Raw genomic sequence first — 16,358 nt, 5'->3', positions numbered from 1 at the left:
TTTCTACATACAGAAAGTTTCTCATTCATATTGAATCTGCAATATCAATTGGTCAGGAGGTATGTTCAAATGTTCTCATTAAAGTATTTTCCTATACGTTTTGTTGAATAGAAAAAATGAAAACTGCAACCTATTTGATTCAGAAGCTTGCACAAACTCGCAGAATCACAACCAGAGTTTTATATCTGTCTAGAGTCTAGACGATATTTGGCCTGAAATTGATAATAAAGTCAATAAATGTTTGATATAGCTCTCAAATTTATTTAAAAAAGGTAAACACTAGCAAAATATCCAATAGGGAACATGTCTCAGTTTTAAAATATATCGATTTCAACAGGTACAGGCCCCTAACGAAGCTGTTAAATATGCTTGGAATTTACAAATAAAACTTTTTTTATAATACCTACACAACTGAATATACCGAATTTTTGGACCCGTCAAAAAACGTATGCCTGACGGTTTCTGGTGAATACTTAGTTTCAATTTTTCCAAAATGTAATTAACCGATACTTTCTGCGGATTGTTTGTATTTTTAAATATTATTGATGAGCCAGCATTACTGTAGATCGTATTATTATTGATGATAATGATTGTAGTTGGGTTTTTCTGAATATTTATAAGAAAAATTATTCAAAATCCAGATCTAATGAAGTTAAAATTGTAGGCTATTTTCAAATTTGAATATAAAAAAAATTGCATAGAAATTTCTTTCAGTGTGTCACTAAAATATTTGAGGACCACATCAATAATTTGAAGAATAAAAAATACATGCGAGTTGCCTATTATGAAAAGATAATAGACTGTGCTTTGACGTATAACGATGTACTGAAAAATATATAATATTATTAATATTATTTTGAAAGTAATGAAAACGGCAACACTGACACCGTTCCCTGACGTCAAAGAAAGAGTTTTCTGATTCTGAATGAAACGAAAACCTGATAACAGTGAAAACACAATACTTATGTGTGATTGTAAAAAGGGACCTTATGAATAATCAAGTATACTTCTATATTCTCTAAGGATGGATGCATATATTGGTGTGAAAAGGAAACTCAGTTCCTCATATTAGTGTATGTTTCCATCTTTGATGTAAACTATCTCCTGAAAAAAAAAAAATAACGCCGGCCGCCGCTGGTCTCCACCGATCGACTGCGACTTGCTCAAGCTTGCGCTCAATCCCACTTGTGTCTCTCGATCCTCTGGATGTCTGGATGTTGCGTCGCTTCTAGAATTATTCCACCGGCGTTCGAAGACTTCTATCTAGATATGAGCATGTAGGGAAGGGCAGTCCAATTCGGCAAGTGTATTGCGCATCGAACTAATAAGATAATGAATATTTAAGCATTAGACTGAAGTTTAGTTTGACTGTTTGTGTTGTATTGACAGTGTAGAAGTGAAATAAAGCTGAGTTTAATGTACAGTATGGAACGCCGTTTTACTTTTTATTGTCACAAATATTCTTTCTTCAATTTATTCACCTAACAATTTATTTGTTTTCATTCATGCATTTGTTGGACACATTAAAAACGATTGTTCGCAAAATTTGTTCTATTTTACATGACACTTGATTTAAAATGTTACATGAATAAAATTGTTATTTGAATAAAAAAGACTAATGAAATAACTTGAAGCTTTTAATGATTCCGAAGAAAAATATTGTTTCAGAGTATTGGAAAATGGAACGCCAGTTTACTATATATATTATGCTGAAAAATAATCTATATACATATAGTTCAACTCAGCAATGAACAAACATTTTTTTCAACAGTCAATGGAATGTATTATTCGAGTAAATTCAACAAACGTTTCAATTCCGCATACATTTTTGACCTTTCGAATAAAATGTTAGTTATTTATATGACTGTTGACTTTCTAAAAGTGAATTTGGGAATAAAATTTTAATGAATATATTTCAATGACAGTCACAGTTTTCCCATGAAAAATTGTTGGTAATAAAAATAGACTTTCGTTTGTCTGAAAATATAGCAAATGAACTTTCCATACTGAATATTCTTATATGAATATCAATATTTTTAAAAAGCTAATTTCTGACAAAGAATTAAATTTTTTGATGATTTAAAAAGTTTATTGTTTTTGAAAGATACATTTAAAACGACCGTTGATAATTTTAATTCGACGCTGGTATCGAGCGGATTTATCAAGAACTTCAAGTGTTACATATGGCAACATGCTAGTTCATTTATAGTACGACAAAACGCCGTTCAACCGTTCAACGGTGGCGCCGAATAAAAATTATAACAATCAATTTAATTCATGTATCACTGAAATTCAACAAACAAAATAATTCAGCTCATTTCAAAGGAATAATAATAATTGGTATTTTGTAAAAATGAATTGTTTTGACTATTGCATTTAGGAATACATGAATTAAATTGATTGTTGATAATTTTTACTCGTCGCTGCGGTCGAACGGATTATAACCGTACTATGACCAACGCTATACATATATGCGTTGGTAATTGTAGTTCCACAAAAATACGCCCGACGTCAGCACCGAATAAAAATTATCAACAATCAATTTAATTCATGTATCACTGAAATTCAACAAACAAAATAATCCAGCTCATTTCAAAGGAATATTAATAAAAAGGCGTGGCACGCCGTTTTACTTTTTATTGGTATTTTGTAAAAACGAATTGTTTTGATTGTTGCTTTAAGTTGATACTTGAATTAAATTGATTGTTGATAATTTTTATTCGGCGCTGCGGTTGGACGGAATATTGTGTTACCATCACTAGACTATCATGTTGCCAGATTTAAAAATTCAGCTTTTTCAAGAATCCGCTCGACGCTAGCGCCGAATTACGATAGTTACAAAAAAAGTATATATGACAAACATTTACTTCCAAAAATTTCAAACAATGAATCTATATTATAGCTGTTCGCAACTTTTCATCAAACAAATTAATTCATGTAACATTTTAAATTAAGTGCCATTTAAAATCGTTTTTAATGTGTCGAACAATGAATCAGTGAATCAATTAAATGAATCAATTAAATTCAAACAAATAAATTGTTAGTTGAATAAATTGAAGTATGAATATTTGTGACGATAAAAAGTAAAACGGCGTTCCATAGTATGGTTTAAATCTGTTTAAAATCTGTTTTTCTGTTAATCAGCTGTCGCCCCAATACGAACGACAACTCTCAGAAGTTGAGAAACTTGTGCGAGCTAAGGACTAACGAGGTCTTATACCTTTAACGTGTGATTCCTAACACGGTGTGTTCAATAATTATCAAACCTATGGGGAAAATGTTATATTTGGTATCGGAAGTGAAATAATCGACTGAAAATTTTCTCGTTAGTGGAAACAAGAATTACGGCAAGACGCCGATTACGACAGGGTGAAAGAACTTAGGGGCCGCCCATTGATTATGTGATATTTTTTTTGAATTTATTAACCCCTCCCCCTTGGTGATACGTGGTGAGATTGAAGACTAACCCCCCTCACAAACTCAAAATCACGTGTATTTTTCAATACCTATAAAGAATCTTGAATTTTTTTTACTTATACCCTGCAAAAAGGTCTTTATACAGATCACCTAGTTTAAACATAGTTTTAATGAAAAATGTACGAGGTAATGGGTGTATGCATGTATTTGGCACCGAAATAACAGAATATGAACTGGCGACTGGCAAGCCGAGCCGAGCGGTCGTCATGGTGCGCGGCGCACAGGTACTTCATTCGCTGGCAACGGCGAGTCAAAGTCATAGTACATTCACCCTCCCTTTGTGATATTTCGTGATTTTTGCTAAACCCTCTATTCCCCTTTCGAACTTCATGTGTGATTAATGGACGGCCCCTTAAGAGAATGTTCGAGGCTTTGCAAGCATCCTTGACAGAGAATGAAGAAGAAATATCTAAAAATACAAAAAAAGTTCAGGAGAAACAAGAAATCGACATAGAGGAAAATCGTAAAGCATTGATAAATATTCGGCAAAAACAAGAATAGAAAAAAATTGCTAATTGAAAAGTTAGAAAAAGACAGACATGACGGGGAGGTACAAAAGTTTATTCAGGAAAAATTTGAATGAGTTGTTGAGAACATGAAGAAAGAATTTGAAAAAGTATTTGCAGAAACAAAGGAGGAACTTGAAAAAGTAGTCGATTAAAAGCTGCTCGAAGGAGCTGAAATTTGATGAGGTTTTCCGGGAACTTGGGTATTAATTTCTGGAGCCGAGATGATAGCTGTGGAAAAATTCAAATCGGAATCAACATCTCTCCTGTCTGGCAGTAGTTTTATTTAAACTGAGGAAATTAAAGAGTAGATAAATAAGGAGAAAGCGACAGCCCTCATATTGGCACTACAAAGAAAAGCCTCCGAAATTTTGCGAAATATCCAGTGAATACGCAGAAAAACTATAAAGTAGTCTTATCAACTTTGGAAGTCAGACATGGTAGTGAGCACCTTCAACTAGTCTACCATGCTCAACTGATGATGACTACTCAAGGTCCATCCGAGAGGTCCCTCTGAGAGTCTGCAGGAGTTTGGGGCTGACGTCGAAAGGTTGGTAAGGCTGGCCTATCCAGAAGTACCCCATAAATTTACCCACTAGATTAGTGTCTATAGCTTCGTCGATGTAGTTCGTGACACGGAGTTGTAGCTGTCGCTGAGGATGACGCGTCACTCTTTGAGGAAAATCTGACGAAATCGAAATTGAAGCAATGAGATCAGGAATGAGCGCCGACATTTCCAATACAAGTAAATTGAATACGTTATTAGCAGTTCCTATTCTGGAAACAGCTATTGGAAATAGATTGATTGTTTATGAAAAAGCTGAAGTGAGACTCAGGCTTGTAAATTGTCAAATGGAAATTAAGGTATATTAGTAGTCAACATCGTCAATGAATTCATTTTGGGAATAAACATCATTTATTTTTCATAAAATGTCTATGATAAAATACTGTAAAAATCATACGATTTACTCATCTAGTTGAGTAAAACATAATATAATGTTCTTACTCTACAATTACAAAAATTATTTGGTTGAGAAAGTAACATTAAATAACCAAAAAGGTACCTTTCAACAATCACATGTTCGAAAATTACAAATTCAAACCCATTATGTGCCAGATGTCACTCTCACCACAACAAAGTCATTGGTTGAATTTTGACGTTTGGTTCACTAATTTTCAGATAACCGTGTTCCATGACTTACCGATTTTCCAATAGTACTACAGATGCTGTGACCACAGTAATGGTACCACATTTCTGGTTACTTTTGGAATGTACTATATATTTGAAAAAATAATTTATTTGAGAAAATCTCTTCGAGAGAATTTTGTAGACGAGAATATGTTTTAAAAACTGCAAGAATCTCACATGATCACGAAACAACGAGTTTTCTGCAGCTGAAAATCAAATGGGCCGACTGAAAAATGACGGCCTAGATTACTCAAGTTGCTCTTTTACATTTTAATAAAAGTTTCACAATTTTTCTGTCATCTTGATCATCGCAAAACTATTCTAGAAATTCATCACTTATCTCTCAATTTGTGGGTAACTATTAGGGTGTTAAGTATTAAAATTGGGATTTTGAAATTTTGCCTAGGAAAAGTTTCCCTGAAAAAAAAGGATGAAATCATTTATGAACTTTTCTCTATTTTTCAAGGTCACAACGAAATCGGATGTCTGATATCTCCATTTGTAATTATCGTCATTTCTCATTTCGTCACATGACATACGACCCCCTTTTCCTAGTTGATCGAGTTGAGCCACAGAATTGTAGTTGAGCATTGAGCAGATGAGCAGTGTCGTTTAAGCTGAAAGCTGTATTTGTCAGAGGGTCTGTAGTTTTTATGAGCGGTGCACCATCAACATAGTTCTGGTTTGTGAATATTCTCAAAAAAACTCAGAATGGTTGTTAACACAGAAACTAATCCCGTCTATGGACCCTTCTTTGGCGTTATGGGGGCCGCTTCGGCTATTATATTCAGCTGTAAGTAGATTTTCACAAATTACAATATTTTAGGAAACTTCACATGACCTATTCTCTCTTCTTATCTGTAGGGTGTGCACTTTTGAAGTTATCTTAACCTGTGAATATTGTTAAACTCCCGATGGTTTTCACTAAATCAAATCAAATTTTGAAATCCTTCCAGATTCAAGGAGGCTTTTTAGACCTGTATGTACAAACATTATAGTGACTGTGATTCGTCAATATCGATTCTGTGCCATCTATTTTTTTAAAATGTTATCAACTTATAGACATTTCAGTAATTATTGTATTCAACTTATGTATAGTTAGTATTCAAAGCTGGTTACAAAAATAATCCTAATGAGTTTCTGGTTTGAAATCTTTTTAACCACTTGGAATGGTCAATGACCTAGTAGTTCATAGATGGATTTAATTTTTCAAATCATTTTGGTGAAAGTTTTAAAGAATCCTAAGCAATTTTTTTTTACATTCTCATAAAATGGAATTTAATACCTAAGTACACCTACCTATCATATTTCCAATGATCACATGTCATCCAAGGCACACCCAAATGAAATAATAATTGGTCTTAATATGAGAAATTGATGGTTTTTTCATAAGGGTAACTATTGATTCCAAAGCATTTCATATTAAAAATAGAAATTGAAAAAAAAAGAATAATTTTCAACCTAGAAAGTTTTCAAATAAAAATATGATGCGTTTCTTTTCCCTTGATAAAAATTTTGGAGTAATACTTATAATACACTGATCTTCCAAATTCTGTGTTCAACTGTTATTTCCATGAATAAAACCAGAAATATAATATAAAATATTTTAAACTGCGTATAGAATTGATTACAATGTCAATTTTTAACAGCTGGTTGGTTGTATGCGTCACATGAAACCATCTGACTTTATGTCAAGGTTTATCTCCAGCTATCTGGAATGCTTGGAATCATATGACTCTGTCGAAGACTGGTCAAAGACAAGTAGAAAGAACCATAGAATTTTATTTCGTATACCTACGAAAAAAACAATACTTTCAGAATAGGAAGAAGGCACATCTATGAGCTCTTTGAGGGAAATGGAAAGGTTAATTCCACAACAATTAGATGAACATTTTTCAAAATAGTAGAAGCAGTGTTTGATAAAAATCGTTTCCGACTCTCTTTTGAGTACACTGTAATAACGAGTTTTTATTTCGTTTAGCACGGTGTTATTATCTTGGTTATTATACATCATACAAATCCTATACATCGATAATGTTCCCTACTTATACACCTTGAGTATTTTGTTGTATTTCTCTATAGTGTTAAGCCTTACTTCAATTGGGAGCCTGTATCAAGCACACAATAATTCTAGTCAAAACTATTGTCACAAGCAAATCATGACTTACTGATTAGTCAAACATATTTCTAGAGTAAGCTCATCCCATTTAATATTTTGTTGACAATCCTGTTCCTGTTTGCACCACTTAAAACTAAGTAGAATAAACATAAAATTATGAAATAATTAGCATTGTTGAATCAAAGAGTGTACACTTTCACGGATGGAGATAACTCTGTTTAAGGTATTTTCCGGTTTTGTCAGAGGTGGTTTGCAGATTTTATGCTTGCTGTTTCTTCTACAACTGCGGTAGACATTCTAAAAAGCTATGCTTGAAGTAGATACTACAGAATACTTTCAGTCAATTGAATAACCTCATACAAGAGCTATGAAGTCCAGAAAGCCAAGCCGATTATATTAATATTAATTTATTTTTTTTTGTTTCCTAATTTCTATTGCCTTATAAATAATCTAGGATAGTAACTCTGTGTTCTACCTAACATAGTTTGAACAACCTTCATCTGCTTTGTAAATCAAGCTCAAGAGCTGGACAACCGAGAAGCTCTTTTTCTTGATTCTTTGTTATAAGCAGTTAGGGTTCTTTACTTGACGTTCGTTTCCACTGTTGACTGAGATTATTTGGAGGACCTGCTTAGGGGGAGATTATTTCTTCTCCTGACGATATATTTGGTTGAGGTAGATTCATGAAATATCTGAATTTTTGGGAGGCGATAAGTTAGAGAACTCACACGTCCCCTTCAAACTCAGCTCAACAGCAGAAGAAATGGGAAAATCTTGCTATTGATCTTCTGCTAAAAGGAAGGCAGTTGGGGTCGATTAATTGACAGCCATCTCCTCTGTAGAATCAAGTTCAGGATTTTGGTTACTTCATGTTCCATAAGGAATCCCACGAGTAGCTAGAATAATGGAAGGTCCATCACGACAGAGTTCCACATCACTGTGGCATAGCTTGCTATGACCAGAGGACTACTGGAATATCATGGACTCAAGTTTCATACATCCTTTTGACTGATTCACACACCTCAGGATGATACATCATTTAGGGGCATTATTTCGTCTGTTTATGTTAGTATTTTTTTACTTGAACAAAGACCTTAACGTTCATATGCTTTACTAGTTGCATACATTCGGTAACAAAGTTAAACTAGTAGTGGTTGGTAGGAGCCATTGCTGTTAATATGGTTTACTGAGTAATAAAATTACTCAAAAAATTCTGGAATCTTGTTCACTGATTATATTCAACCATAACTTTCAGGGTGATATCTGAATCAGCAGAAAGTCTATTGAATAAAAACACTTTTTCCTTATCAAAATAATTACACTGTCTGTAGACAATCCATGGGAATTTGACATCCACAAATATACATGGAGAAACAAAATTAACATCCCAATTGGTGGGAAGACTAGATGAAATACTCTATGATCAATTTTGAAATAAGGTCACATAAAATGATGTTAGATATGATATTTTTACTAAATTTTGTGATATAATAATAATAGTAATAATAATACCTTTATTACCCAACAGTTAAAACCATTTACAACTTAAGTCTATATTATTATAAAAACAATTTGAATTTGATAAGGATGGATGCAAAGTATTTTCATCAACTGCAGAGTGTGAACATGCACTGTGAAAAAAATTTGCAAAACTATTTACAATGCCATCTGGAAAATCAGTAGTGAAGTCATATTTCATCCTACCTGGAATACGGAAGGTCCTATTCTTGGAATGTACGTATGACCACAACAATGATTGAGGATTAGATACTACAGATTATCATATAGAATTTAAACAAATATCATATGCAACTTTGATTTGGTTTTTGATGACAAGTTTAAGGCTCTTAGATTCATAATTGTACTGCATATTACCAGTTTTCTTGTACTTCTTGCATAGTTACCTTTCTTTTCGATACTGCAAATGATCTTGGTTGGAAATTGTCTTGATAACATATTTTGTAATAATGATCTTGCCAAAGTATCCATGTTGCCTCCAGGACTATCCGATCATCCCTTGGGTTTGATAGTCAAAGTTGAAGTGGAGTCGAGTAAACACAGTGAAAGTAAACTATCAAGAAAGTATACAACCAGTAATATAGAAACACTAAAGTCATATCTGCAAAAAGAAGATTGGTCCAGTGTATATACAAAAAATGATGCTAAAGAAAAATTCAGTAACTTTGAAATCTCATTTATGTTTTATTATAACTTTAGCTTTCCACTCACTAAAGCAAGATTTGAATCAAAGAGCGCATCAAAATGGATTACCCCTGAGGTTACAGCCTCAAAAGATATTTTAATGCTTGCATATGATATACAAAGGCAAAATCCATCTGAGCAACATAAAAACATCTATAAAACTTGTAAACAACAATATCAGGAGTCACTATTGGAGGCTAAAAAAGCACATTACCACAGTATATTAAGTAGAACAGATAATTACAGCAAAACTGGTTGGCAAATCATTAACTCCGAAACAGGTCGAAAAAACAAAATCTTAAATGAACCTGAAAATCTAACAGCTAACCAGATGAATGACTTCTTCATCAATAACATAAACACAACTCTACTGCACTACCCCAAATCTGATGTTGACCCTATTGCTTTTATGGATAAAAAAATGAACGCACAAATAAGTCGATGTTCTTTAGGCCTGTAACGACAGATGAGGTGAGAATAATCATAACCAAGTTAAAAAATAAAAAAACGGAAGATATAAACGGTGTGAATGTTTTAGTCATAAAAAGTACCATTAAATGTATAACTCAACCCTTAACAGATATTATCAATACCTGTCTAAGTGAAGGCTGCTTCCCTCAGCAATTAAAAATTGGTAGAATCCTGCCAATTCATAAAAAAGGTGTTACATCTGAACCAAAAAAATTTTCGACAGATAGCAATACTGCCAACTTTTTCGAAGATTTTCGAACACATAATTTACGAACAACTAGTAAAATACTTTGATATAAATAATCTTCTGAGTCTTCATCAATTTGGATTTCGGAAAGAAAAGAAAAATCGACGTCTGATGCAATAAACTTTCTCACAAATAGTATAAAAGACGCCTTTGATAACCAAGAAAAATATGTGAGCGTTTTTACAGATCTTACTTCAGCATTCGACTCGGTAAATCACTCGATTTTATTAGCCAAATTAGATTTCTACGGAGTGAGAGGTGTCTGCCTGGACATGATGAAGTAATACCTTAACGTGGAAAGTAGCGCATTATATAATGCAGGATAATTGGCTCATTTGAAATAATTTCTTTTTGTTTTGATTATCATTTGAGTTGAAACTAGATTCGTCAATCAAAAAATTATTGAAATCAATAATTAGAGCTGGATATTTTCTCTTGTTACCTCACATTTCATAATGAAAATGATCAGGTCCAAGAGCCTATTCCAGTCATGCAAGATATTATTTCATTGGTTCATATTCAAGAAGTTAATCATATTATAGAGAGTGTAGGACTTGTTATCAAGAGCGGAGACACATACAAAATTAGGAACATTGAAGTCACCAATTCAAGCAATATTTTTTGTCTGCAAAATTTCTAGTCGTAAGTCTCAGTGCTTACAGATGGTGGAATATAAATAACACCCTCAAAATGAAATGTGCTTTAAAAAGCATCTACATGTAATCAAATCAACGAGGGAAAATTATCATCAAATAATTCAACATTTACTATTTCACTTCGAATACTGTTTTTCGTAGAAGTCTTTACACCTTTGCATTTCAAAACATTGGCATTAAACATTGGCATTAAACAGCGGCTCGATTTTTAGTGGATATTGTAGAACGAGATACGCCAAACTCCTTTGCAAGGGCTGAATTTGATTCTCCGGTTGCTAATTGGTGTAATATTGTACTTTTTTCTTCAATTGTATTGGTATTGGTGCGTAGGTTGTGTAAACAAAATATTTCGCGACAATACCTAAGTATGAAACTCAAGTTGAGTAAACATTATCATCGCTAAAAAAGATTAGTCATTAAAAGCGAAGTCAAATTAGCATGGGGTACTATTTTATTGAAAGGAGGGGTTATTTGAATGTTTATAGTAACTACCTCAGCCTCCACCTGAGGTCTTACAAACTATGGGAATGTGTTATCAGGTTTCTTTTCCACTACTAAAATGTATTTCAAGAGTAGAATGTTACTATTTCATATATAGAGTTCACTACCAATTCTTTTCAACCCCACGATATCAATTCCCTGCGCGCATTGCTCTTTTGCATCTTTTCAGGGAGTTGAATAACGTAGCAGTTTACTGTCAGCATTCTGTCTCCAATAATCAGAGAATTCTGTTTGAACTACATCACCTTATAACCCATTCTTCATATAACTTGTAATAATATTATTTGAACCATTAGTGATGTAAGTGCCTTTGTCTATGTGAAAAATTTGAATGAATATTGAAGGTTTTTTTCTCAAAATATAATCATTGCTTCAATGTCACAATTGTATCATTTGATTTATTTCAATTTCAGCTTTGGGTGCTGCATATGGAACGGCTAAATCTGGCACAGGTATCGCCGCCATGGCCGTCATGAGGCCTGAACAGATTATGAAGTGTATCATACCTGTTGTCATGGCGGGTATTGTCGCCATTTACGGGTTGGTCATTGCCGTACTGATCTCTGGTAGCGTAAACGATAACTCAACCTACAGCTTATATAAGTAAGTTAACTTAGATATTGTGTAAATTGACTAATGCAATCAAAGATAAGGGATCGTAATCACCCTAGTGTTTTTTAACAACTAAATTTTTCAGTTGCTCCTCATTTTCAAAATTAGTACCCTATCTAAGCAATGCTGATGGGATGTTTTTTTCTTCCTCTAATGTCTGCATTGATTAGTACCAATTGTGGTTTTTTGAGATATTAGGCATCTTACAGCTTTGTTACCCTTTTAATTGTTTTTATAAGTTCTAATATAAAATATTTCAGAGATCGAACCTGCTTCAATAAGTTTGTTATTTCTGAGGAGTCTAAAATATAGTGAGGTGAAAGATGAAACTATTATAGATGTTTCTAACCTAACAAAAGGCGGGTTAAACGAAATCAAAATGGGTTGGTTGACATTACACATTTGGGTATAATTTTTGAAAATACAAGTATATAAATAATGCTTTAATAGTTTGGAATAGAGTGAAGCTAGTAACTCGAAGTTTGATCCATTATTTTAATAATCACCTACTGTGACACAATGCTTTCAGGCTCAAGTGAGGGCTCAGCAAAATCAGTGGATCAATATTTTTCACAGACAGCTAGGCCTTGGGGCAATGACGAACCCAAAAGTGACATTAGTACTGGTCTGGGAATGCCGTGAAGAACTGAGGAATCTGGCTGACCGGAATACACTCAGGTATCGCAGATGTGTGTGCCAGACACGGATCATCAACTCCACATATAGGTCCTAAAAAAAGTTTGGTGTGCCAAAATCTTTGGTGTGGAATCATATTAATAAATGGGTGGGAAAACACACACTGAAAAACCGTCATAAAGGAAACATCTATGAATAGAACCGAAGAGCTGCCTCAACAAAGCAGGGATCGGCTCAGGGCCACTCACTGGACACTGTCCATTGAGACGACACCTGAACAAAATAGATACAACGGAAATCTTAACTGCAGACCATGCAACAAAGGAACAGAGACGGCTCTTCATATTTTATGTGAATGTGAGGATTTGGATAACAGGAGGCAAACAATTTATGGACAACCCAAATTATAACCAGGAGAATGTGACACATCCAGCAATGGTCCTGTGCAAACTAGTACAGGGTGTTATAAAAAGATGGGAGAAAATCTCAATAGCCCATGAGGCTGCAATATTTTCTGGAGACTGGGGAGAAATTGCAACTGATTCTCTTTGAAATTGTTTTTTTTGTCACAAAAATTCTCTTTATTCTTCAAAGTCATTTCACCTGTCTACATTACAAATTATTGTGAAAATTTTCAATACATTAGTTCCTACCTTTTAGACCTATTCATAAAATTATTGAGGGGTAGATACCTTTTAAAAAAATGTATTGTACTTTGAAGTTGATTTTATTGTTTTATAAAGACGCATGTATGTCGTTAACAATTTTATTTTACACTCGTTGAGGAGTAGATCACATATGTTCATGGGAGGTAGTATTCCAATTTTTTTTAACCTAATTCATCCTTGTTTGAAGGTGAATCAAGTTATATTTAATTGCTCTTGAGAATTGGAGCACTGTGTTCATCTAACGGCTCTAACAATTACCCATCTCGAAACCCTTTTTGAAAAATAAAAACTCTTTCAAGTGTGGTATGACAGGTTAACTCTGAATGAAAGAGGGCTTGGTGTTATTAAAGCAGTAATGTAATTGCTTCAAGATATAGTATTATTCACAGTTGTTTTATTGTGTCCAAGATCATCAGTTTCATTTATTATTTTTGAAAAAGAAGGTATCATTGGTATTAAAAATTTATGATTTGAGGTACATCATTGATGTATGTTAAAAAGAGGTGAGGTCCAAAAATAGATCCTTGTAAATAACTCAGATGGCTTCAGATATTCCAAAATTTTTTGTTTTTATTGTTTCCAGCTAGTTTTATACATTATTTTATGGAATTAATATTCTATCCTTTTTTCTTTAAGAAAATGAACTTTCATTATTATTTTTTAAGGGCTGTTCAATATAATTTTGGAGGTTCTTCAGTATTTCTCTGTAAACGTGGAAAAATCTTGAAGTTCTGTAATTTGTTTTCTATTTTTTCAGTGGTTTCGTACATTTGGGTGCAGGACTTTCAGTAGGCTTCTCTGGACTTGCTGCTGGCTTCGCCATTGGTATTGTAGGTGATGCTGGGGTTAGAGGAATAGCGCAACAACCAAGACTCTTCGTAGGAATGATTTTGATTCTCATTTTTGCTGAAGTATTAGGTCTTTATGGTCTCATTGTAGCCATCTTTCTGTACACTAAATCATAAATTACTAGAGTACAACATAGCAAACAAAATGTTGAGTCTCACCTCACTGCTTATCATTTTGTTTTCAATGTTTCAGTCACTATAAAGGAAAATGATTGTATAACATTCGTAACAAGGGGTCGAAGTGACAAATGTGGGAGTTGTAAATAGGTTAGTTTTTTTAGGACTGATAATTCAGAAGTATGAGAGAAAATAAACAACACTCCCACGAAAGATGTGACTTTCTTGAATGTGACGTCTGACTTGTATTGTTTTTCTTTCATTTTGCCTGGTACTCTCCTACACTAGTACTATCATTGTAAATAATTTTAATAGAATTGAATGCGTTCAACTTCATTTTCATAGCTAGTCACCTCTCATCGGTAAATTAATTGTATGTTTCTTTTTTCTTTTCTATAAGTAAGAAGCTCTACCGAGTTCACCAAATATTTGTGAAAAGTTTCCCAGTTTTAATATTAGTATGATCATGCCTTTCTTTAAAATAATTGATAGTTATCTTTTTTTTTTAATTGTGGTATCAAAATGAACATTAAACATAAAACTAAACTTTCAAATGGTGTATGAGTGTTCGTACATTGAAGAGTCATTAGTTAATATACTCATTTTTTTGTTCCACTTTTGCCGAAGTTTAGTCAAGTCTTATTTTAAATCAAAAGCTTTGTACAATGTTTACTCAATGTTGTATTATTATCTTAGAGTGATGAAAGAGTGTATTGAAGGTGTTGAGATTGGCGTGTAATAGATGTTAACCCTTACAGTTTTACAACATTTTTTCATGAACTTGCAGAATGTGACACATATAGCCTACTGCCACATATACTACATAAAATCATAAATCAAATAAGAATAATGATAATGATGATTGAGAAATTTCAATGAACTTTACTTTCACGAGAAAAAAACACTTAAAAAAAAATAATTGTCCAAACCTCACTAAGAAGTTTTAAATTATTTGGTTCTGGAATCACTTGGATCTGATAGTAGAAACTCACAAATGTAACATTTTGAACTACCCTACTAGATATGCTGTTACATGTCTAGTAACATAATTATCTAGGGTTGCCAACTTGGCGTAACGGAAGGCATTATGATAATATATATTATGCAATGTAACAAGTGAAGAATTTCAAAGTACCTTAAATACGATGTATAACAATATCAAAAAAATGTGTAAAATCGTCAGTAGGTTTTTTTATACATATAATATATCATAAATTCATATTGCATAGAAATGACAGGAATCTTCAGTTATTGAAAGACTTGCCAAAATATATCACTCATCTAAGACGTGACAATTATGAAATCATATTTTTTGTCAGAAAACGTATAACGCAGTTTGTTTTTCACAACCATTTGATTTTATTAACTGCTTTTCGAATCATTCAGAACCCAAGATGAGAATTGTTATTCATGTAATTATAACTATTATTTGTCATACGATTTAAGGCATGTGAGTTTCTCAGTCAAAGTAGATTCAGAACTTACTAGACTAGAAGTTGTAGAGTATTATATTGTTTACAGCCATTATGTTGTATTGAGGATGCGGCAAAATTATGTTGAAAATGAATAATTTGTACATTCCATTATATCTCTGTTTTTTAAATTTGTGTTTTTATTTTGTGTGGTCTGAGAATTTATGGCTATAAGCCCTGGGTAACAGTTGTTTAAACATAAAGGTAGCTTATTGATTCGAATATGGACCTCAAGTCTAGCTAAAATATATTGATTATCATTCAAATAATTTTTAAAAACAAGTGAAGTTATTGGATCCTTCAAATACTATATTCCATAGAGTGGAATTTAATGAGAATATTTTTCAATAGCGATAAATCTAAAACTAAGAAGAAGTTTGCTTCAAAGTATTACAAATAAGTCAGGCATAAGTCTTGATATGGTTGTGCAGATATGTCTTTTAATATTCTGTTTGCATTTTTGTTTTTGGAATAAAACAGATGTACTTTTTCAATACTGTTTCACGAACAAGCTAAGAAGATGCTGCTATGTATTTTTTTTAAGGGAGCGTGAATTCTACAGAAATTGATCAACATTCATAAAGTTTAGTTTTGAAATTGGCTGAATCTGAAAGCATTGTTGATCTATGAGTCAATT

At 33.0% G+C, this 16,358-nt stretch overlaps 1 protein-coding gene across 1 annotated transcript; it reads left to right on the top strand.

Annotated features, from left to right (window-relative positions):
• Window positions 1–5,662: 5,662 nt before the first annotated feature.
• Window positions 5,663–15,852, top strand: LOC141485494 (V-type proton ATPase 16 kDa proteolipid subunit c-like). Its single transcript, XM_074182305.1, has 3 exons — window positions 5,663–5,965; window positions 11,782–11,971; window positions 14,042–15,852. Exons 1-3 carry the CDS (start codon window positions 5,884–5,886, stop codon window positions 14,247–14,249), a joined length of 480 nt encoding a protein of 159 aa, XP_074038406.1. The 5' UTR covers window positions 5,663–5,883; the 3' UTR covers window positions 14,250–15,852.
• The last annotated feature ends 506 nt before the right edge of the window (window positions 15,853–16,358 follow it).

Source organism: Leptinotarsa decemlineata, unplaced genomic scaffold (assembly GCF_025532065.1).
Source record: "Leptinotarsa decemlineata unplaced genomic scaffold, Ldec_3_MD MMD2_tig00026328_RagTag_RagTag, whole genome shotgun sequence".
Lineage (NCBI taxonomy): Eukaryota > Metazoa > Arthropoda > Insecta > Coleoptera > Chrysomelidae > Leptinotarsa > Leptinotarsa decemlineata.
This window is presented reverse-complemented; position numbering and strand designations above follow the sequence as displayed.

What these genes read in the sequence shown, in the direction of transcription:
- LOC141485494 (XM_074182305.1), top strand. Translation starts at nt 5,884, where the DNA reads ATGGTTGTTAACACAGAAACTAATCCCGTCTATGGACCCTTCTTTGGC. An exon ending in TTCGGCTATTATATTCAGCT is followed by an intron (nt 5,966 to 11,781) that starts GTAAGTAGATTT and finishes TTTCAATTTCAG; the next exon opens with CTTTGGGTGCTGCATATGGA. An exon ending in TCAACCTACAGCTTATATAA is followed by an intron (nt 11,972 to 14,041) that starts GTAAGTTAACTT and finishes CTATTTTTTCAG; the next exon opens with TGGTTTCGTACATTTGGGTG.